Genomic DNA, 23218 nt, shown 5'->3' with positions numbered 1-23218 from the left:
ATTCAGGAGGAAAACCTTGTGGTAGTACCTCCAGAATGTAAGGCAAATCCACCTGCCTTTTTACTGTGATATTGCTAACAGCATTTTACACGCCATCATTATTTCTTACCTAGACCAATAGATGCCCAACTTTTGTTGACATCATGTACTCAATCTGTAAAAGAAAAATTTGAGCGTATACCTTTATTATGATGAAAATAAGTAATATTTATTGAGGGTTACCTATGTGGTAGGCACTGTTTTAAAAGCATATATACTTATAAATTATATATACACACTAATAATGTGTTACATAAATTATAAAACAATAGTTTTAAAAAGCAAGTCAGTAATACTAAGTTTTTTATTATAGCACAAATATATTTTATTCTCACTAGAATATATTGTGTGTGTGTGTATATATTTAGCGAGAGGAGTATGTTTGATCATGTTACCTTGTTTTCGAAAATCTTGTTTTAACAATTTATGATTCAGATGAAGTTCTGGTCTAAATTCCTTCTTTTAAATCAGATGTAATGCGGCTGATAACTTACAAATATATGGATCCAAATGGAAGAAGTACATCTTTCCCTGTATGAAACCATTATACTGAATTTTCATTTCCATTGCTGGTTATGTGAAGGTTTCTCCAGAATATTCTGTAGTGAATTTGTCTTCTCTCATACCAACAAATTGTCTTTGCAAATTAATGAGAAGATGTTGAGTTTAAACATTATTTTAAAGAAAGAAAGAAGAAAAACACCTTCTTTGTTTGAATCCCTGCTAACCAGATAGGAAGAAAATTCCATTTTCAAAGTCTGTAAGTGAATAGACATGAATGTTTATATCAGAGGTCTGCAAACTACAACCTACAGGGCAGAACTAGCTGTGCCTACTTCTGTGCAGCCTTCTGAGCTAAGATAGGTTTTTGCATTTTTAAGTGGTTAGGGGAAAAAACGAAGAGTACTTTGTGACATGAAAACTGGAATTCAGATTTCAGTGCTGATAAATGTTTATTGAAATGGCCACATTCACCGTTAATGTGTTGTCTGTGGCTGCTTCCACACTTCAACAGAGATCGCTTAGCTCCTAAAGCCCCAACTGCGTACTTGGCGGACCCTGCACAGAAGAAGTTTGCTGACTCCTGGTATAGACGATACTTGTATCATCTTCACCTTTAGAATAACAGAGTGATGGAAAATTTTCACTTTTTTGGAATCTACTACTTAATGTCTTTTGTCAGTTTGCAAAATCCTGTGCGTTATCTTTTCAGTTACTGCTTCTGCCTCATTTCTAGCGCTCTCTTCTCTCCTCTTGAACTCCAGTTACACGTAGGTTACACCTCTTCACTGTGTCCCTCATACCTCTAGAGGAAAAGTCACCCCAAATTCCAGCTCTCTTATCTGGGTTTACATCTTCTCCTAGATATTGGTCCCCTAGTTCTTCACTATTTTGTTAGCTCTCTATTACTGTCAGACACATTTAAAAAAATTTTGTTCAGCTTCTCTAGTTATTCTCTATGGGAGGTTTGGTCCAAGTTGCACAGTCCACTATTAAGGAAAGCAGAGTCCATTTCCAAACATTTAAACAAATAATCTCTCCTTAGCATGAGTTACTTTTGCATTTATAGTTAAAATGTCACTTATCCTGAAGGGTCAGATTAGATATGTTTATAAAAATAGAAAATATCTGCCAAATAGTGATCTGTTGACACCCACTTGTCATCAGAGAAAAATTCAGCAAATCTGACACATTTGTTATTTTAAAAAGAAAACCTCATTAAATTGGCAGCTCTTAAGGACTTTGATACAAGATAACCAGCATAATTGTGCATGGAAGATTTTCACACTTAATCTCATCTCATTATAAAGCATTGGTAGTAAAGCATCTCTTATTTAAGCTAATGTGGTCTGTAAATTCATGTTCATGGGCATATAAACAAGCCGCAGTTCATTACTACTGTAAAAGCAAATGGGAGTGCCGCTGTCGGACTCTGATGTGGAGAATGTTTACTCTTCTACTGAACAGTTGACAGACTTAGTAAAGTTGCCATTGTCAAACATGTTAATGTCTTTGAAGCTGATTTCCTTCCTTCCAGCCAGCCAGCCAACCTCTCTCCCTCCCTCCCTGCTTCCTTCCTTCCTTTCTTCCTTTCCTTCCTCCCTCCGTCCCTCCTTCTCTTCCCTCTCGTAAACTGTAAATTGAAGTTCTAACATACGTGTTCTTAAATCCCAGGGGATTATCTCAAGCACCCTGTATATGGTTCCAGTCCAGCCTTAATCTTTTATGGGACTATTCCATACAGCAGAGTAATTTTTTAAAAATATAAGTAAGATCAGTGACTTTCTTCCTTAAAAGATCATAAGGTTTCATATTGCACTTACAGTAAAACCCAGAATTCTTAGTTGGTTATTTTGATTATTAGAATGTAAACTGAATGTAAGCTCCTTAAGAGACAGGGACCTTGTTTTTTTTTCCCAGTATATTATCAACACCTGGAATAGTACCTCACAAAGAGATGTCATGAGTAAATTTTGATGAATAAATATAAGAAAAAAAGGAATTAAATACCTAGAGTTTCATATTTATGGTACTGAAAAAATAAGACCTTATTAAAGGTTAATCTCTGATTTTCCTTTTTAGATTGTTCTGCATAGAATTGTCACTTAATATCATTTTGTGAATGTTTTTATTGGAAGCTCTAAGGCTTCACAGCTGTCATTGCTATAAACTGCAACATTATTGATGTGTTAATATTTTTACTTGTCCCTTCTGTGTGTCTTTACTATGACTAATAATATGAATATATATATTGTGGCCAAATAACAGAAACCTCACTACAGAGAAGTTGGGTTTGACATGTGGGATATTTGTTTTCCTTCATCACATTCATAGTCTTTACATAAACATTGATCAGGATAATTGAACTCAACTTGGCTACGTCAGTGATATTAGTACTAAAAGAAAGTACCTATTCCTAATTCCTACCAGTTTACCTATCAGATGACAATTGCTATTTCAAGAGTTGACATTGAATATTTATTTTCAGGTTAAATTTTGGTAGTATAATTTTGCTGTAGTGATAGACATTTGTTGAAAGATTTTTGAAAACACAGGCTAAATACTTTGTTTCCAAAATTTGAGATTTCAACTTTTTCAGGAAGCTCATAAGATGGTGAGAGAAGCAAATGTCAAGCAGGCAGCTGCAGAGAAACAGCTAAAGGAAGCACAAGGAAAAGTAAGTTTTTGCTGCTTTAATAGTAAAAAAAATGTAAAATCAGTGATTACTGTTTTAAGGATACTTAAACATTTATTAGATTTTGTTCCTGTTGTAAACTAGGGCTTATTTTAGAAGATTTGGAAACTACAGGAAACTATAAATAGAAAACAGCTACCACACAGATACAACTAATAGTGAACAGTCGGTGCTCATTTATATTAGAACCAAAGGATTTTAAGTCTTGTGAATCACATGTATTATCAAAAGGGTTATATAAACACATTTTAAAGTTAATATTTTTTAAGTTGCTGGAAAAAAAACCCACCAAACTGTTCCTAGATTTTTTTATTTTAGGAATGAACCACAACTATTCATAAGCTATTTATATTTTGAAGATTTTGAACATTCACATGAATTATATGTTAGACATTTTGATAATTTTAAAAATTTCATTCCACATCATGAATAGTCTCCAAATTTAAGCCATATAGAAACATTAAACAACTTGGTTTCACTTTCTTTTTATTACTCCACAGCAAATACAAATTAAGCTTACATATCATCTTTGAAAGGACAGTGTTTTGATTAGATTGCTAGCATTTAGCTGCATCTGTCATAAAACATAATTAGTACATGGAACTATGTTGATTTCTTTTCAAGATCGATGTCCTTCAAGCTGAAGTAGCTGCATTGAAGACACTTGTCTTGTCCAGTTCTCCAACATCACCTACACAAGAGCCTCTGCCAGGTGGAAAGACACCTTTTAAAAAGGGGCATACGAGAAATAAAAGTACAAGCAGTGCTATGAGTGGCGGTCATCAGGACCTCAGTGTGATACAGCCAATTGTAAAAGACTGCAAAGAGGTAACTCGTCAAGGACTGTCCCCTCTGACTCTGTTGATACTTATTAATTCTCATCACTGAGGTGTCAGTTGTGATTTTTGCCAGCAAAATTTTTAGTACAAAATATGCAATATTAAGATGGGGGAGGCTTTATCTAGAGCTGGCTGCTTTCAGGGAATCTTCAATTCCATTCTCTACTTGGCTGACCTGGAGTTACCTGCTGGAAACTTGGTAAGTTTCTTAACCTTGATGTTTCATTTAGGGAGCAAACTGTCATGTGTTGTATAAAGGATAGTGGGTGGCTTTAATGATCTGGCTAGTCAAAATTTATTGGTAAGATACTCTAACTATGAATATAAGAAATGTGTGAAAATAAGGTGATTTTCTTGAACAGTACATTGCTTTTACTTAAACTCTGGGGGAGGTAGAGTTTTATATCAGTAAGAGGGTCTTGAGTTAATTCAGATAATTAAGCAACAAAAAATAGAACTAATGGTAGCCTTATCATTTTAAAAGATATGTTGTGAAGGTAACAGATACTGTGGAGATATTTTGAGCTGTTTTTAGTAAAAATTGTATAATTATAAAATATTTTTTCATTTTATCATTGCATACTATGAGAAAGCATTTCCAAGGGGATTGATCATGGAGCAGCCCTTCCCCCTTTTTTTCCTGAAAGCTGTATTTTACATTGTTGTATTCAGGTTCATCATTGATCTTTAAGAAGCTGAATCTGCTCATTTGGTTAAGTTTTTGTGTGGAAGCCAGGACTTTATTAAATTGAATAACCGAGGTCATTACTTACTTTAATTGAATTGGATTTTGTTTACTTATTAATGAAAAAGGTGCTAGTGAGAGAGAAGTTGAATACGTGGCCAAATCTGAATGTGACAGAATCTAAAATCCATGTTGGTTAAATATTTCAGAAACTTTTTTTAGTCATAACTTTAATTTCTTTGAATTTAATTAGCATTTTTAATTGCTTGGTACAACTTGTATTTTGCTGCAGTTTCTCAGTGTGTATGATTATATGCCTTGTTTTCTGTTGTTTACACTAACAAAATGTAAATGTTTTCTCATGGGACATTTTAAAGTTTTGTTTTTAATTTATGAGGTCTCATGAAATATGAATAGGCAGCAAGCAACTTCAGAATGATAACTTCTGCTTTTCAGATATATCCTGTATTCTAATGTTTTATGAAAACTTATCAAAAAGTTTTATTAGACAAAGGAAACACATAAGGTTGACCTGTGTAAGCCTTAGAAAAAGGTAAAACAGTTGGAAAGAAAGTGAACCATGTCCTTGTTTCTGTAGAAAATGTGACAGGCAGTCAGAAACGACATTTGCAGCGTAGCTTCTGAAAGCACTTAAAACACATGTCTGTGCAAGTACACACACGCGCATTATGCAAGGCTTTGCGATCGAGTCACTTAGACACAAATTTGAACTTTTACAGGTGTCTTGATCTGTAACCTCGGGCAAGTTACTTACCTCTCTAAGCCCTAGTTTTCTTATCTAAAAAAATGAAGATCATAGTGTCTGTCTTGCACGGCTGTGAGGATTAAGTGTCTGTGGAGCCCTTGCCAGTTCCTGGTGCAGGGTCAGCTCTTAATAGTTTAAATGACTGCCTTTGAACTAGAGTCTTTTCATAGAGTACCACTTACCTGCTTTGGGGTTTATGTCCATGGAAGGGTAAACTTTACAAAGAAAATGAATTTGGAAATATAAGTATTATTTGTCTGCTGTTTTTTTAAATCTTTTGCCTTTAGTTTTGACTCAAAAAATTTTATGGATTGGGATGAAAAAAATTCACACTGAAGTTGCCATTATATACCTTAAAAGAAGGTCTGTAGGAAAGCTCGGATACACTCAGCCTTTTATTACCATCATGTAAATCACCTGCATGTGAGGTTAGGCTCTCCTAAAGGCCATAGCTGCGGTCAGTGTGTCATTTATGGTGTGCCCAGCTCTTCTGGATGAGAGTGGCTTAGGGCTGCAGGAGGATGAGGGGCACTGCCGTGAGTGGGCAGCCGGGGGCAGGTATGGCTCTCTGTGACAGGTAGGATCGAGCTGAGAAGAGGGCATCTGGAGGGAAGAATACTTGGGGAAAATTTATTAAAGGGAGGAGGGGAAAAGAGGGACAACTGGAAGAGTGACTAGGAAGGTGGGTGCCAGCCTGGATTATTGTTGGTCATTCAGACAGTCGCTGTGCCAAAATATATCTTAATAAATGTTCTGTTTTAAGATAGCCAATTTAGGAGATTATATATGTGCTGCTTTTAGTCTTGCTGCTTATAAGTAAACATTTTCAGAGTTCTTTTGAAAATGCCCTCAGGTAATAGCAGAACAATTATTGTCATTTTTGACCCAAACTGGGTTTCACAATTTAGTCTCCATTTATTCAGACACTTTATTTAATTAACTTGGCTCCAAATTACTTTTTGATTATTTTCAGGAAAGACTTCTCATCACTTGTTTTATATTCAGAGCAGTGTACACATGTGTCTTAAGAGGAGCTCTAACATTTTTGGGGGGTGGGTGGGGATCAAGGTAGCATCATTGGACACCATAGTAGATCCATTGAAAAGAGCTAGTCAGTCATTTGGGGTTTGGATTTTTTTAAAAAAGAAAGTTGGTACCATGTATTCTAACTCATCAGGAATGGTTCAGTTCATTATTTTAAATGAAGATTTCTTTTTCAGTAATGTTTATATTAGGTTTTGGTTTTATAAAGTGATTTTATGTTTGTATCTTTAAAAAGATTATTTTGTGTTTTCTTTTGGTTTGTTTGTCAGGCTGACTTATCTCTGTATAATGAATTCAGATCTTGGAAGGATGATCCTACAATGGATAGATCGTGTCCTTTCTTAGACAAAATTTATCAGGAAGATATCTTTCCATGTTTAACATTCTCAAAAAGTGAGGTAATTTTTTTTAAAATTTTAATAGTAATGCATTAAAGTTGTTCCTGTACCTTTTGCTAAATCATGTTATATATTTTCTCTTACATGAATAAGTTACAATAACATGTCATGTTTTATCATTTTCTCCATTCCAAACAAAGATCACAATCATTTCTTGGCATTCAGTTACTGAACATCTTTGCTTAACTTGAGCAGAGGCTCATTCCCAATGAAGTATGTGTTGCACCAGAGTGAAGTAGTAAATGTGAATCGGGGGTTGGGCTTATTTCTTGATTCTCAGTCTGAGGTTCAGTGTAAGGGAAGTCCTGTATACTCCAAGGCGTTTATTGGGTTTATCTGTACGTGACAAAAAATTATATTTAATTTCTTCATCTTTAAAACGGATAAAAAATGCCTTCCTTGCTTATGTCACAGCGTTGTTAAGAGGATGAAATGAAGTGAATTACGTGCATACAAAAACTTTTAAAAAAATACAAGGTACTATACAAATGTAACGTCATAATTTTAATTTGTTCTTACATGTAGAAGGTTTGTCTATAAATATCCTGTCAATCATTGTTTAAGAAATGTAATCCTAAGAGTCTTATGTTAAGTCTTTAGAGGATTTAATTTTAACATTACTTGTAAGGAGAAGTTAAAATGGACAGTAAGACACTTTTGATAGGTACATGTTATTCATTGTGGCTCTGTGTCTGTTTTTGGGTAGTCCATTTCCGGATTAGTAGTCTTGCCAGACTCAAGAAATTTGCCGGTTTCATCTATCGTTTACCAGTAGCTACCATCTCCATCTGGGCATTTAATATTTGATAATCCAGCTAGTTCTTTTGTAGGTCACTCTTGTGCACGTAAATACAAGTTTAGAAAATATATAGCTGTAATTGTATATATTGCTGTGTTATGAATGACTAGTATTTAAAAATATGTATAAATTTAGCAAAATAAAGCATTAGGGTATTCATTTTGAAGTGGCATTAATAATGGATGTTAATTGTGGGTAAGAGATGGACAGATTGGAATTAATGCCTTCAATCCTCTTCTAGATAATGAGAAAAGTTACTTAGCTATAACTGAATTGCCTTTCATAACGATATTTGAATTATAAAAGAATTCAAACCAAGATTATGTAATTTCTTTTTCATTGGCCTAGGACCAAACTAGTGGAGCTTGGGGAAAGAGTAATTTTTTAAAATCCAGTTTACTGTAGAATGCAATTTTAAGATTCTTATGCCAGCGTAGTATCTGATACTTTTTGTTTTTTTGAAGTTGGCTTCAGCTGTTCTGGAGGCTGTGGAAAACAATACTCTAAGCATTGAACCGGTGGGATTACAACCTGTTCGATTTGTGAAAGCTTCTGCAGTCGAATGTGGAGGACCAAAGTACGTTTTCAGAACCATGTCTTGTGGAAGACACTGAGTTTTAAAAATTTTATATGTTGTAAATATTTAGTTTTTCTAGTTTTAAATGTGATTAAATTTCTTGTTAGCTTTCTATTTAGTTTGTGCAGCCTAAAGACAAATCCTCAGTGTGAGATAATAGCATTTCAAATTTATCATCAAAGGAGAGCCCTTTTAATTACAAAAATATACACATATTTTGGACCAGGTATTAGAAACATTTTTTTAGACCATATGTTGTGACTCATTCAATTCATAAAATCAGTTTAGTGGGTCATAAGCAGAATTTTTGTTTGTTATACATACACATATAGGTTTTGGTGTAAAATATTTGTTCCTGAGGGTTGCCACTAAAAATAGTTTGGGAAGATAGTGAATTAGACCAGGTCTTATCAAGCATGAAAACAGGGTGCCAAAAAGACTTCTGTAATCCTCCCCTTTCATACTATCATATAAAGGATTCTCACTTTGGTAAATAACCAGTTCTATCTTTCATACATGACAGATACTTGGCAGTTATAAACCTTCCGAGGTAAGACTCCCATATTTCATAGCAGGGCAGGCTTTTTACTCTCCAGTCCTAGGAGGAGGAAAGACTGAAACCAGTGGTTTCTAGAACCTTTGGCAAAGCTGTTTGCGAAGTGTTGGAAAGAGTTGGAGGAAGCTGCTTAGTTGGTGTTAAGAACTAGATCCGTATAGGGGACCGGAAAGTCTGAGAAAGCTCCTAGAAAGCAGGAATTGACTCCTGTCTGGGTCACAGTGAAGGCAGAAGAGAACAGGGCTGATTGAGATGAACTAATAGGTCTGTGTGAAAGCCTGTTGTAGGAGTCACGTGGTTCTTCCTGATCACACAGTGTTAGTGTTCAGGTAGTTGTCTGTGGGGAGTACCTGGTCACATGTTTGCTCTCTGAGCCAAACATCCACCACACTCCCTCTGTGCCGTGACTGTGGCACAGTGGCCTCTGAATCTAGGGGAAGGGATTTACATTTCTAAATTCTGCTCCTTTGGGGGCACCTGGGTGGCTCAGTCAGTTAAACGTCTGCCTTCAGCTCAGGTCATGATCCCAGGGTCCTGGGATTGAGCCCCACATCGGGCTCCCTGCTCAGCAGGAAGTTTTCTTCTCCCTCTCCACTCCCCCTGCTTGTGTTCCCTCTCTCACTGTCTCTGTCAAATAAATAAAATCTTTAAATTCTACTCTTTCCACAAGCTCCCGAATATTTTTATCCTGATCATCAGTGATAACAGTTTTTGTGCTTTTAAGGTCTATGTATACCTTATTTTAAATATAGCATATAGCAGTTTTTATTATAGAATTTTAAATTTCTACTTGCATTATATATAACATGTGCAAATATCAAATGATGACAAATGAGGATATCAGTTAGTGGATTTATATAGTATTTTAGTAAAATAATCATATAGATTAGGTTTAGGGAACAGTTTAGGTAGTTTAGGGATATCGTGCTTGTAGGAATGGGGTTAGATGCCAAGGTGTTTGGAGTACATGTTGGAGAAACTTCAGGAAGATATTCTCTTCTCTGAAATGTGAAGTTCGGCCCTGGCCAAGGCTCTCATGGACTAGGTGGGGAAGATAATCACAACGTAAATGGCACATGCTGTAGGAACTTTGAGGAAGCCAAGACCCATCCCGTGGGTGGTGATCAGGGGTGTTCTCAGAGGGAGGAAAATCTGATCTGGGTTTTTGAAGCAGGAGTGGAATTTGGGTAAAGAAGAGTACATATGACTGAAGGCCTGGAAACAAGAAACTGTGTGTTCAGAGGATGGTAAGTGTATGGAAGGAAAGATGTGACAAATCTGAAGAGAACTTTGGAGAGGAAGAGATTCAGGTGGGGATGGTAAAAGGAAAGGAGTTAAAGATGGCCGACTGGAAGAATGGTGTGACATTTCGGAACTTAGTGGGAAGGGCTCTGGTTTGGGGAAGAAGACGGCGGGTCTGGATTTAGACATGTTGACATCACTAAGTGAAAATGCCAGGTAAGGGTTTAAAATCTGGGGACTAGAGCTGCTAAGAGGTACTGAGGAAGTGTAGCATGTTAACAAAACTCTGGCCTTGGAGATCAGAAGACTTGACATTGAACCTTAGCTTAAATAAGAATGTGTTGGCAGTGACAGTTCAAAGTTGGCTTTAGAGGGCGCCTGGGTGGCTCAGTTGGTTAAGCGACTGCCTTCGGCTCAGGTCATGATCCTGGAGTCCCTGGATCGAGTCCCGCATCGGGCTCCCTGCTCAGCAGGGAGTCTGCTTCTCCCTCTGACCCTCCTTCCTCTCATGTACTCGCTCTCTCTCATTCTCTCTGTCTCAAATAAATAAATAAAATCTTTAAAAAAAAAAAAAAAAAAGTTGGCTTTAGAAATGAGGTAAGAAACACTTTCGTTATTTCAGAAGTTGATGCTTAATACGACTTTAGCAAAGCCCTTTCAAAATTAGAATACTAGACAGACAGGTATATGTCTGTTTCCAGAAGAGTAGTGTATACATTGATTTTTATCAGTTAAATGCTTACTTTTCCTTCTTGTGTAAATTATACTTTTGGAAGTATCAGAGTAAAATGCTTGTGCCATTTTTTAATTTCTTGATCTTCTATCCTTCCTAAGCTAGTAGTTAGTGTTTTAAAAATATTTTTATAGATCATTAAAGGAATTTTCTAAGAAAGGAACAATGAAGCAAACTTTCTTTGAAAATACGAGAATTCTTTTGTGGTCGGAATGGCCATCTCCAAAATTATCCTCTTTATAAAGTTTCTTTTTTTAAGATTTTATTTATTTTAGAGACAGAATGAGAGAGCGTGTGAGCTGGGGGGAGGGAGAAGGAGGAAGAGAGAAGAGAATCTCAAGCAGACTACACACTGAGCATGGAGCTTGACATGGGGCTCAATCTCACCACCCTGGGATCGTGAACTGAGCTGAAACCAAGAGTCAGACGATTAACTGACTGAGACACCCAGGCGCCCCCAAAATGATCCTATTTTAAATACACAGTCTCCATTTGTTTTCTTAATATAGAGGCACATTTGTATCATTTCTTTTAAGTATAGCTGAAATTTAATGTTCATGTAACATATTTTTCTTTGTAATTTATAATGTTATTTATTTATTTTTTAAGATTTTATTTAATTATTTGACAGAGAGAGCGCACAAGCAGGGGGAGCGGCAGGCAGAGGGAGAAGCAGACTCCACACTGAGCAGGGAGCCTAATGCGGGACTCGATCCCAGGACCCTGGGATCATGACCTGAGCCGAAGGCAGACGCTTAATGACTGAGCCACCCAGGGCACCCCCTATAATGTTATTTAAAGTGCTGTTGGCCACTTTATTTTAGTTACAGCTGTACTCATTTTGGCTTGATAGGGAGTGGTAGTTGTGTTAAGCCATGGTCCTAGCTTAGGAGGGTAATAGCTGGGCTGCTTCACAGTCTGCCCTGATAGACAAGCCAGCATCACTATATTGAGCAGTAGAGTGACAGGTGGCTCATCACTTAACCAACAGTCGTTGAACGTCTCCTGCTCAGTGCCTGGCAGTTAAAGTTGAATTAGATACAGTCTCTGCCCTTTAGAGACTAATAGCCTCATTCCAACCAGAAAGCCATCATACCAAGTCTGAGAGTCTGTAGTAGTGTGCAAATAGAAAGGATGGTATGTCTGAATATAGTGCACCCCTTATATAATTATTGAGAGTCAGTATTTTTGTAAGGTGGCTTATTCCTTTGTATTTCTCAGGCCTGTGGGCATCTAGAATAGTGCCTGGTATGTACTAGGTCTCAAATATTTGTTGTCTTAGTGAGTATGAAACTTCTACAGAAGGTAGGAGCAGAATGCTTTCAATTTATTTATTTATTTTTTAAGATCTTATTTATTTGGCAGAGAGAGACACAGCGAGAGAGGGAACACAAGCACAGGGGGTAGTGGGAGAGGGAGAAGCAGGCTTCCCGCTGAGCAAGGAGCCCCATGTGGGGCTGGATCCCAGGACCCTGGGACCATGACCTGAGCCAAAGATGCTTAACGACTGAGCCACCCAGGCACCCCTTTCAATTTTAAAAAACTAAAATTTTGTCATTGTTTTACAGAAAATGTGCTCTAACTGGCCAGAGTAAGTCCTGTAAACACAGAATTAAATTAGGGGACTCAAGCAACTATTATTATATTTCTCCTTTTTGCAGATACAGGGTAAGTAACTGAACCACTTTGATATGAACAAAACTCACTTTGATATGAGAAGTTTGACTATTTATGACTTTTTTTCCCTTTCGGCCTAGATCACCTCTGTATGTAACTTTTTTACATACATTCGATATATTCAGCAGGGGCTCGTGAAACAGCAGGATGGTGAGTGTTCTTCATTGGTTACAAAATATTTACATAAACCTTCAGCAAAAAATATAGAACACAGTAGTATTGCTCAAATAAACTTTATTATTGGTACATTCATATTGAATCTCTCATAGTTCTAATAAAATGTGTGGAGTATTTGGGAACTAATGTCTTTTAAAATGTATTTAACCCTTAAAACTGCCTCATTTTACTCTGATACGAGTTTTAAGCAGAATCAGATATAACTCTTAAGGGAGGTATATTGATAAACCACATGGCAAAAGTTAGGGGAGTAAAAAGCTTATTGAAATTGCTCCTAAGAAATAAAAATGAGTAAGCTCTAGACATGGTCAGATTTATTTTATTGCTCTAACAATAATTTTTTCTGTATTTTGTACTTTCACATGTGAATTAATAAAGCAGTCATGAGGATAGTTTGGAATGGAATAAAGATTACTATATTCTGAATCAGCTGAAACGTATAGATGATATATCCAAGAGAGCCAACCTCATGCAAGTGTTTGAATATTTTTAATACAGTCTTTCATGTTTACTGATGATTCTGTAGCCAAATGTCTTAAATGCCAGGCATGAGAATGAATACGGCCCAACAACTCCAAAGCAGTGTTTCTTGAGTACATGTGATTGTTTTAAAACAAATAGCAGATACTAAGCTAGGGATAAGTCCATACCCATTTTGTATTTGAAGTTGTAGGACATTTCCTATTCATATTTTTTTAGGGACTGAAACTATTTTTATATTTAAAAGCTAGAAGGAGCCTGCTATCTTCTGCCATGTAAACAAACCAGTGAATCTTAATTCTGTGGAAAGGTTAGTCATGCTGATAAAAACTTAATTTAGCATTTCACAGGTCTGGTATGTTGAGAAGAGTCATATTTATTTAGAATCCCATATAATTAGATTTTAATGCCTAAAAGAATGAGGGTGAAACCTCTCATTAATGTTGAATTGGAAAAGGCTGAGTAGCATAAAGTAGTCTTTAAAGTGTACAATACTTTTTATGACTTTAATAAAATTGAAATATTTTTGAATACCTGTTGGTGGATAATAAATAGGATTTAAGCTACAGAACAGATGATTTATGTTAAGTTAAATTGTCAAGTGTGTTTTTTCTCCTTGTTAAAATAAGTTTTTGTAGGGAAGATGAAAGATAATTTCCTTTATGAAAATAGGGAGGAACTGTCATGAGTAGTAGTGGGGATGATGGTGATAAAAGTGGCCTCTTCTCTGGTTTCTGTCACTCTTCCACTTCATGGTACTTAGTATATTTTATATAATGTGTGGGTTTGTAGCAGATAAATATTACTAATTTTAAAATATGTGTATTATCCGTGCCTTGTGCCAAAAAGGATTTAGGGCAGCTAAATCTAAAGCAGTGTTTCTCAAGCTTGGTACTATTAACATTTTGAGCTGGATAAACTTTGTCGGGGACGGTTGGGGGGGTGCTATCTTGTACATTGTTGGATGTTTAACACCATTGCTGAGCTTTACTCAGTAGGTGCCAGTAATGAAAAATGTATCCAGACATTTTGTCAGATGTACCCTTGAGGAAACAAAATCTCCACTGGTTGAAAACCGCTGATCTAAATCAATCTCTAATCTGATGATATGTCAGAGGAAGACTTTTTATCTGAAATATAAAGCCAACTTTTTTCCACTTACAGGGAGGGCTTGCCAAAGTAGAGATAATTGAATTTACAGATCAGCCTCTACATTTATTTTTATTTCTAATTTGAGCCATATACAAAACCATTTTCTCGGTTATTTCTCAAAAAGAATGTTACTGAGTTCCCTGGACTGTCTTTTGTTTTCCATTTTTTCCTGTTTTACTCTGTGTTGGTGTTAATAAACAGTGGAATGGCCAAGATGTAGCAAACTAAAGCAAGAAGATCCCTAAGTTAGAATAATTGAGGATTGAGTGTAATTACTTAAAACGGCAACACGATTGCCATTTACTCAGGGCACTGAAGCAGATGCTGCTGGGCTAAAGTGGTCATGGATGCATCTAACAAATAGGTGAATATTGTTCATTTATTGATAAAACTGGGATGCTCACAAATACCTGAAAAAATTTCTGTGAATTAGCAGTAAAATGGTGAGGCATTAGGTATGACGTTAGGAAATGCCCAGTTGGCATTTCAGCTAATGTTAAATTTTCAGTGAAACAGCTAAAAAATAATTAAAATGATATTTTATGATTTACGTGTCTCCTTTTCTATTTGTATAGTTGATCAGATGTTTTGGGAAGTTATGCAGTTGAGAAAAGAGATGTCATTGGCAAAGCTGGGATATTTCAAAGAGGAACTCTGATGCTCTGCCTGGGACCATGCTTGAACCTCCCTGAATACCTGGAAAATGGCTGAATATTTTTATGGTTACTTGATATTTATTTCCAAGGAGTGGGCCCAAGACTTTTTCCCTCTTTTGCAGATTACACTAAGAAGTACTGTGATTTCTTTTAAATTGACCTCTGCTGTGTCTGCTTACTCTTTAGTTGAACACACTATAAAGAATTATAGGTGTACTAGTGATTGTAATTTAGAGTTGCAAAAAAAAAAAAAAGCTAAATAAATAAAATACGTCAATGTTAGATTGAATATGTTTTTGCTTTCTCTTCTAGCTCTGACATGGCATGTAGGGTAAGCTGAATGTATTGAATTGTAGTTTTCAAACTGCACAGCAGCCTTTGAGAGGGAAGGAAGAAGGCTAAGCGGACAGGATCAGCTCTGTCCCCCTGCAAGAATGGCTTTATTTTTGTCTGTTTTGTAGATTGGGCTTCAAAGAAGGATTTTATTTAAAGAAGGCAAAAAGAAGAAATCAGAAAGCACTTAATCTCTCCATCTAGAGAATGCTACTGTTAGTATTTCTGAAGAGCCTTCCAGCTTTCAGATATTTTCTACATACATATGCATATTTCTGAAACAAAAAGTAGACTTTCTTCTTAAACTTAAATATTTTTTCTACATGTCTTTAATCACTACATTGTTTTTATTATAGGATGTTAATATAATTTGTTTGGAAATTAGCTTAATTTTTTTTCCTATAATGTTGTGATGAATATCCTTATGTGTACTTCTTTGCACATTGTTGGGTTGTTTACTTCATGTAGACTTGCCTAGAAGTAAAATTGTTAGGTCAGGGTATGTGTATCTTAAAATATTTGATCTGCTTTGCCAAATTGTCCTCTACAGAAGTTGAACAAATTTATTTTTACAGCAGCATTGTATGAGAGACCTAGTTTTCTGAAGATGGCGTTGTTTTCATTTCTATCCTCAAAGATTTGGTCAATCTTTCCTGTAGAAGATTCAGTCACCAGGATGGGTGGGAGTCTACAGACAAAAGGATATTTGAGAATGGTATGGTGTGGTAGAAACCATCACTACCAGGCCCAGCTCAGGAATTTGAAATTGAACATGAAAAGAACTTTGAAACTAGAATTTTATGTCCTGATAAATAATTATTCAAATGTGAGGGCATAATAAACATGTTTTCAGACTTTGAAAACTTCAGAAAATTTTCCACACAAAGATGCAAATTAAAAACACTTTTGGAGAAAGTACCTAAGTATGAAGAGAAACAAATCCAAGAGATGCTACAAGAGATTTGGGGGAAAGAAAAGAGATACTTATGGAGTTTGTTGATGACTTTAAAAGAATAAATGAAAGGTAAGGCTAAAAAAAATAAAGTATATAACAATCTAGAATTAAAATTCTCTACAATATCAACACAGTGGCAGTGGGAGGACACCAGAGATTGTGAGGGTAATTAAAGTTCCAGTCTTGTTAGATGGGAGAGAGAGATACCAATTAAATGTGAAGGACCAAAGAAAAAAAGACCCATGTAGAGAAATGAATAGTGTGATATGGAGATGATATATTTATACACAAAGCATAAGGACATGGAAAGTTTGAAATAAAAGCCTGGAAAAAAGATAGGAAAATACCAAAAGAAAGCTAGTGTAGTTACATACACTATTATCTGACAAAACAGACATTAAAACAAAAGCATTATTAGCGATAGAGATGGGTGCTATCTAAGGCTAAAAATTGAGTTCACCAAGAAGACTTAGTAAGAAAATTAATAACAGTAATAATTGAAAAAATTTAAAAATACTAGGGCTGACTAATAATACCAAATGTGAAATATATAAGAACTCCTACTACTCAATATTAAAAAACTAATCTCATTAAAAATGGGCAGAGGTCCTGAATAGACATTTTTTTCAAAGAAGACCTAGAGATGGTCAACAGACACATGAAAAGATGCTCAAATCACTAATCATCAGGCAAATAGAAAGCAAAACCACAATGAAATGGTACTTTACACCAGTCAGAATGGCTAGTATCAAAAAGACAAAAATTATAAGTATTGATGAGGATGTAGAGAAAGGGAACCCTCATGTACTCTTGGTGGGGATGTAAATTGGTGCAGCCACTATGAAAAATAGAATAATTTCTCTACCAGGTATTTACCCAAAATAAATGAAAACACTACTTCAAAAAGATATATGCACTCCTACACCTCTGTGTTTATTGCCGCATTATTTTACAATACCCAAATTATGGAAGCAGCCCAAGTGTCCATCAATGGATGAATGGATAAGATGTGGCATGTGTGTGCACGCGCACACACACAGGAATATTACTCAGCCATCAAAAAGAATGAAATCTTGCCACTTGCAACAACATGGTTGGAGCTAGCAGGTATTATGCTAAGTGAAATAAATCTGAGAAAGACAAATACCATATGATTTCACTTAAATGTGGAATCTAAAAAACAAATGAACAGAAACAGACTCAAATACAGAGAATAAACTGGTGGTTGCTAGGAGGGGAGTGGGCATCAGACAAAATAGGTGAGGGGGATTATGAGGTACAAACTTCAGTTATTAGTCACAGGGATGAAAAGTACAGCATAGAGAATATAGTCAATATTATAACTTTGGTGACAGTGACTATACTTAATATATGGAATTGTCGAATTACTGTGTTGTACATTCATATGTCACCTATACTTCAATTAAAAAAAAAAGCACAAGTGCTTCAAGGGAAATTTTGTAGCTTTAAGTCTTATTTAAATTCAATTAACCAACATATAGTACATCATTAGTTTCAGATGTAGTGTTCAATAATTTATCAGGTGCATAATTAGGTGATAGGCATTAAGGAGGTCATGTGATGTGATGAGCACTGGGTGTTATACACAGCTTTAAATCATATATTTTTTAAATGAGCTAAGTGTTCAAGTTACAGAAGGACAAAATAAAAGGAAGAGATAACAGAAAACAAGGATGCAATAGAGGATCAACAAAGTTGTATGTTGACTGAAAAGATGAACAAAGTAGACAAAAATTTCTGTCAATTTTATCATGGAGAAAAAATATACAAATAACCCATACCAGGAGTGAAAAGGGGTATGTCAGTGTAGATACTACAGATATTAAACATGAATATTAAGAACAACATCCCAATATGTTTGAAAATTTAAGCAAAGGGGCAAAATTCCTAGAAAATGTTATATTTTGATTAAAAAGAAATCAGAAGCCTGAGCAGTACTATTACTATTCAAGGAGAGGAGTAGTTAAAAATCTTCTCACAAATAAAACTCTAGGTGTAGAGTACTTTAACAAACTTTAAAGAATGTGTTATTCTAATCTTATATGTATTCTTCTGGAGAATAGAACTACTATGTTTCATACATCAAAAACCAATATAACCTTGATAGCAAAACCAGATTGGGACCATTAATACAAGAAAGGAAGATTATAGGTCCATTTTGTCATGAGTAGATATGCAAAAGCAAACAATGTAACACCATAACCAAGTGGCATTTATCCCAGGAATGCAAAAATGGTATAATAGAGGGGCATCTTGCTGGCCCATTCAGTAGAGCATGCGATTCTTGCTTGACCTCAGGGTCATGAGTTTGAGCCCCACAGTGGGTGTAGAGATTACTTAAAAATTTTTTTAAATGGTATATTAGAAAATGTATAAATCTAATTCACATTTACAGAATAAAAGTGAAAAACCATCTGATCAATAGATGCAGAAAAAATTTAGTAATCTTTTCAGCTTGATGAAGGATATCTTTAAAAGTCTTATAGTAAACACCATCCTAAGGTGGGAAATGTTAGAAGCATTTTCTTTAAAATCAACAATGGAACAAAGATGATTACTGTACTCGTGTTCAAAATTGTACTGTAAATGTTAGTGCAGCAAGATGAGGAAAATAAAGATACAGTGATTGGGAAGGAAAAAAAAACTCATGGTATGATTGTCTACATAGAAAATAAAGTCTTCCATCAAATTATTAGACATAATTGGAGAGTTTAGTAAGGTGGCTAAATACAGGATCAATATATATTTGTGAATTGTACTTTTTGTATACAGCCACCGTTAGAAAATAAGATTTTTAAAAAGATACCAAACAATTGCAAAAAGAATTCTGAAGTACGTAGTAATCTAACCAAAGATGTGCCAGATCTGGGGAGAGAAATTTATAAAACTTTACTAAAAAAACATTGAAGAGGACTAGAGTGATCTATGTTCATGAGTAGAAGGACAATATTTTTTTAAAAAATGAAAGTGTAGATTTAGTGCATCTCCAAACTAAATCCCAAAATTTCTGCTAGAATTGACAAACTGATCAAAATTTATGTGGCAAAGTTAGGGATGAAGAATGACCAAGGCACTTCTGAAGAACAAGAAAGGAGGAAGGGTTCATCCTACCAGAAGGACTTTTTATGAAGCTGAAGTATTTAAGAAAGTGTGACACAATGCAGAAATAGAGAAAATGGCCAATGGATAGAATAGAGAGCTCCAAAGTAGACCCACACATATTTATAAATTTCATGGTGTCAGAGAAGACATGGTAGGTCAATGACAGGACTAATCATTAAATGGAGCTGACAAAGCAATATATGAAATTGGATCTTTTCCTTACACTATACACAAAAAACAACTCTGTTTAAATGTCCTGAAACTGTAGAACTTGTGATGTAGAAAATATAGTTGAAATTATAGGTGAAATATATTTTGAAAATACAGGTGGATACCTTCCTAATCTGCTTCTAAGAACTTCTTAAACTGAAATCGAAACCATAAAAGGAGACCATGAAGTAAGTTGTGCTATGTTATAAATTGTTCATTTAGAACTTCTGTCCGTCAAAAGGAATGTTAAAGCCAAACTACAAGCTATGAGAAGATATTTGCAAAACTCAACCAAAGATAGATTAGTATCAATATATACAGAAATTCTACAAATTAAAAAAAAAAAGAACAACGGGAAATGGCTGGAACAGGTCACTACAGAGTTGGAAGTGCATGTGGACTAAGAAACTGTTAAATGGTCTTCAATTATTAACAGGGAAAGCAAAGACCACAGTGACAGGTTTAAATGCAACTGGCAAAAATTAAGCCCAATGAAGTCAAATGTTGCAGAGAATTTTAATAAGATTACTCATAAATTGCTGGTGGAAGTGTCAATTGGTATATCTATGTGAAAAAACATTCATTTGAAAAGTTGAACATTCCCCACAGCCTACCAGCTCAGCTTGTAGGTATATACTCAGAGAAATACTTGCACAAAGTGCCCCAGAATGCATCTATAAGAATGTTTTGGAAAAAATCCAAATGTTCATCTAACAGGAGGGTAAAGTGTTGTGTGCTCACATTAGGGACTATCACGTGGTGGGCAAAATGAGTGAACATCAGCTACATGGAGCACAGCACCTTAATATAGATTGGAAAAGCAAAATGCTCAGAAGACTATGACAAAACTTTTCTCGTAAAGTTCAAAAACTAAAACTGAAAAATTGTTTAAGCATATATGTATATATATATATATAGAACAAAACTATTTTTTAAAAATCCAAATAGTGATAAACCCAAAGTTCAGGATAGGTTACCTCTGGTATGGAGGAGGAAAAGGGAGAGAAGTGGGAGGAACAAATCTAAGAGTAAGTCATTGTTGATGTTCTAGTCCCTGGGTTGGATGATGGGTTCACTTGTTATGAAAAGTACATAGATGAATGAGGACAATTATGCACAAACCATTGGTGGTGTGTTATGAACCAAGGATTATGATTATTCCAATGCTCCTGCATTCAAAAACAAAAAGTAAAACAAGACCTGCTGATGACTTGGATTTGGGAGAGAGGAAAGGAGAGAAGTTGGGTCTGAATCCTAGGCTTTTGGCTTGAGCTATTACTGCATTTATTGAGATGGGGAAATCTGGGATAGGTTCAAATTATGTATGCATGGAATAAGACAAGAACTCAGTGTTTGACATGTTAAGTTTGAGATGCCCATTAAGCGTCAAAATGGAGATATTAAGTAGGTATTGATATACAAGTTCAAATTCAATGATAAGGTCAGGCTAGGTGATATATTTGGGAGTAGTTTAGCTGTGGGATCAGATAGGAGTTTAGGGATACTTTAGAGATGGAGAAGTATGGCACTGGGCCCTGCGTTACCATGACAGTGAGAGAAAAAGCCTGCAAAGAAGACTGACTACTGAGGAGCTAGCAGAAATGGCCAGGCAAAGGAGATGGAATAATTAGTGTGCTGATTAATCTCGGCTCAGGAGAGTATTTCTAGACAGAATTTAATTGCCTAGACTACCAATTCTAAAAAAGAAAAGACTTTTTGATGAATTTCTATAAATAAGTTCAGAGCTGAGGAGAGAGCCTGGTCTAATGGAGAGAAGTTGGATTAGGAGTTGCTCAGGAGAACTGCATTCTCCTGGGGTGGTTCCCAAAACTGATCAGTTAGGCAGGTCACCACTCCTCTCCGGCCTCCTCAATGAAGGCCAAATCAAGTGTTCTCTGTCGTCTCTCTCAGCTCTAGAACAATCCACAGCCTTTGACTCGGAATTTACACTGGAAGAACAAAGGTTTGGTTTCTGAACATTGGGGCTCAGCCCTTCAGTGGCCACCCACCTACCCACTTAGCACCAAGACCATGTGAATTCTGTGTGTTTGTGTTTTGTGCAGCCAGAGTCCTACATGGGTCTGCTTTTATTCAGAGACTTGTTTTTAAAGGTTTCCTTTGTTGTGTTTTTCCCTCAGTAATTTTGACACAATGTGTAAGACAAAGAGGTCAAAGAGTATGAATTTATATTTGTGTCTAACTTTTGTGCTAGAAAAACAGTTCATTTTTTTTTCATGGAATGCAGTACAGTTACCATCTCATCAGACAACTAAGTTTCTTTGGTACAGACACAGATGAGGGCCCAGCAGTGTCTGTTAATCTTTGTACAGAACTTGTAGACAGAACTCCTCCTCATTCACACATACTGGGTCTGCTGTAGGTGCTGGGGATACAGCGCTGAGAAGACAGGTGAGGTCACTTCTCATGGAGCTCTCAGTTGCGTGAGAAAGGGACAAAAGGACCAACGTTAAAAGATAAGTGCTCTAGAGATACTTAAAATGGGGTAATGGGCTAGAAGGGGCATGGATGAGTACTCCAGATGGGGTGGTCAGGAAAGGCCACATCAGGAGGCGACGTTTGTAAGCTGGGCTCTGACCAGACCCAGGCTTGTGCAGGGAGGCAAGCAGCGAGAGAACCCAAAGCTGGCAGACAGCCCCTAAGGAAGAAACAAACTTGACATATTTGAAAAACAGTAAAAAGACCGAGTGTATAGTTGGTGTCAGGGAGATTGGTAAGAGAAAACTGGAGAAGGAGGCATGAGTCAGACAATGTAGGTCTTAGTAAGCCACGGTGGGGAATTTGAGGTTTTCTGTGACAGCTTTGGTCACAACTCTATCTGGCTCTTTCTTAGCTTTTAAATACTGGAATCCCTAGAGTTTTGCCCTGGGCCCCCTTCTTGTTATCTAAATATTCTTTAGATCATCTCATCTGAGCCCCTGGCTTTGAAAACCACATATCATTTGCATATAACTCTACATCTCCAACCCTGACATCCCTTGCCTAGCTTTGGGCTCTTGTATCCATGTACCCATTGGCCCCTCTGCTTGGATTTCTAATGGGCATCTCAAACCCAACATTGACACTTAGCCCAGTTGCTTATGCAACAGTCTAGGGCTTGCTCTTGGTTTCTGTCACCACCACCTCCAATCCAATCCATCAGAAAGTCACATCAACTCTGCAAAACATACCTTCCTTCCACTTCCCTCCATGTCCACTACTACCACTCATCCAAGCCAGCATCTTTTAAAAACTAAAATAAAACAATTTACAATACCACAAATGAGCAAAGCTGCTGAAATATAGAAGAATAGAAACCCTAAGAGCTGCTCTCCAGGAAGTACAAATCCACATATAATCTAACTTCAAGAGGCGGGACTGTGGTATGGGTACAAGAATTCTGGAGCTATAGATCTCAGGGACAGCCTTGAGAGAGACAAAGTCCCCATCATTACATTCCCAATTTGAGACACATCATCAGATTTTACCTATTTATTTTGGAGTTATCTAGGAAACATCAGTACCCAAACGTCTAAACCACAGCTACATTAGATTACTGCTCAAGCCCTTCCAACAACTTTCTT

General features: G+C 36.2%; 1 protein-coding gene across 3 annotated transcripts in view; it reads left to right on the top strand.

The window, feature by feature from the left end:
• RAB3IP (RAB3A interacting protein) overlaps window positions 1-15293 on the top strand; it is a 44538-nt gene extending 29245 nt beyond the window's left edge. For all 3 annotated transcript variants that reach the window (XM_032420426.1, XM_032420427.1, XM_032420425.1), the window contains 7 exons: window positions 3140-3217; window positions 3860-4063; window positions 6839-6967; window positions 8231-8343; window positions 12443-12542; window positions 12632-12701; window positions 14936-15293. In XM_032420426.1, coding sequence (XP_032276317.1) covers window positions 3140-3217; window positions 3860-4063; window positions 6839-6967; window positions 8231-8343; window positions 12443-12542; window positions 12632-12701; window positions 14936-15018 — 777 coding nt within the window. In that variant the 3' untranslated portion in view covers window positions 15019-15293. The remainder of the gene's footprint in view (window positions 1-3139; window positions 3218-3859; window positions 4064-6838; window positions 6968-8230; window positions 8344-12442; window positions 12543-12631; window positions 12702-14935) is intronic.
• The last annotated feature ends 7925 nt before the right edge of the window (window positions 15294-23218 follow it).

Source organism: Phoca vitulina, unplaced genomic scaffold (genome assembly GCF_004348235.1).
Source record: "Phoca vitulina isolate PV1807 unplaced genomic scaffold, GSC_HSeal_1.0 scaffold23, whole genome shotgun sequence".
Classification (NCBI taxonomy): domain Eukaryota; kingdom Metazoa; phylum Chordata; class Mammalia; order Carnivora; family Phocidae; genus Phoca; species Phoca vitulina.
Note: the sequence above shows the minus strand (reverse complement) of the source record. Positions and strands in the feature narration are given on the sequence as shown.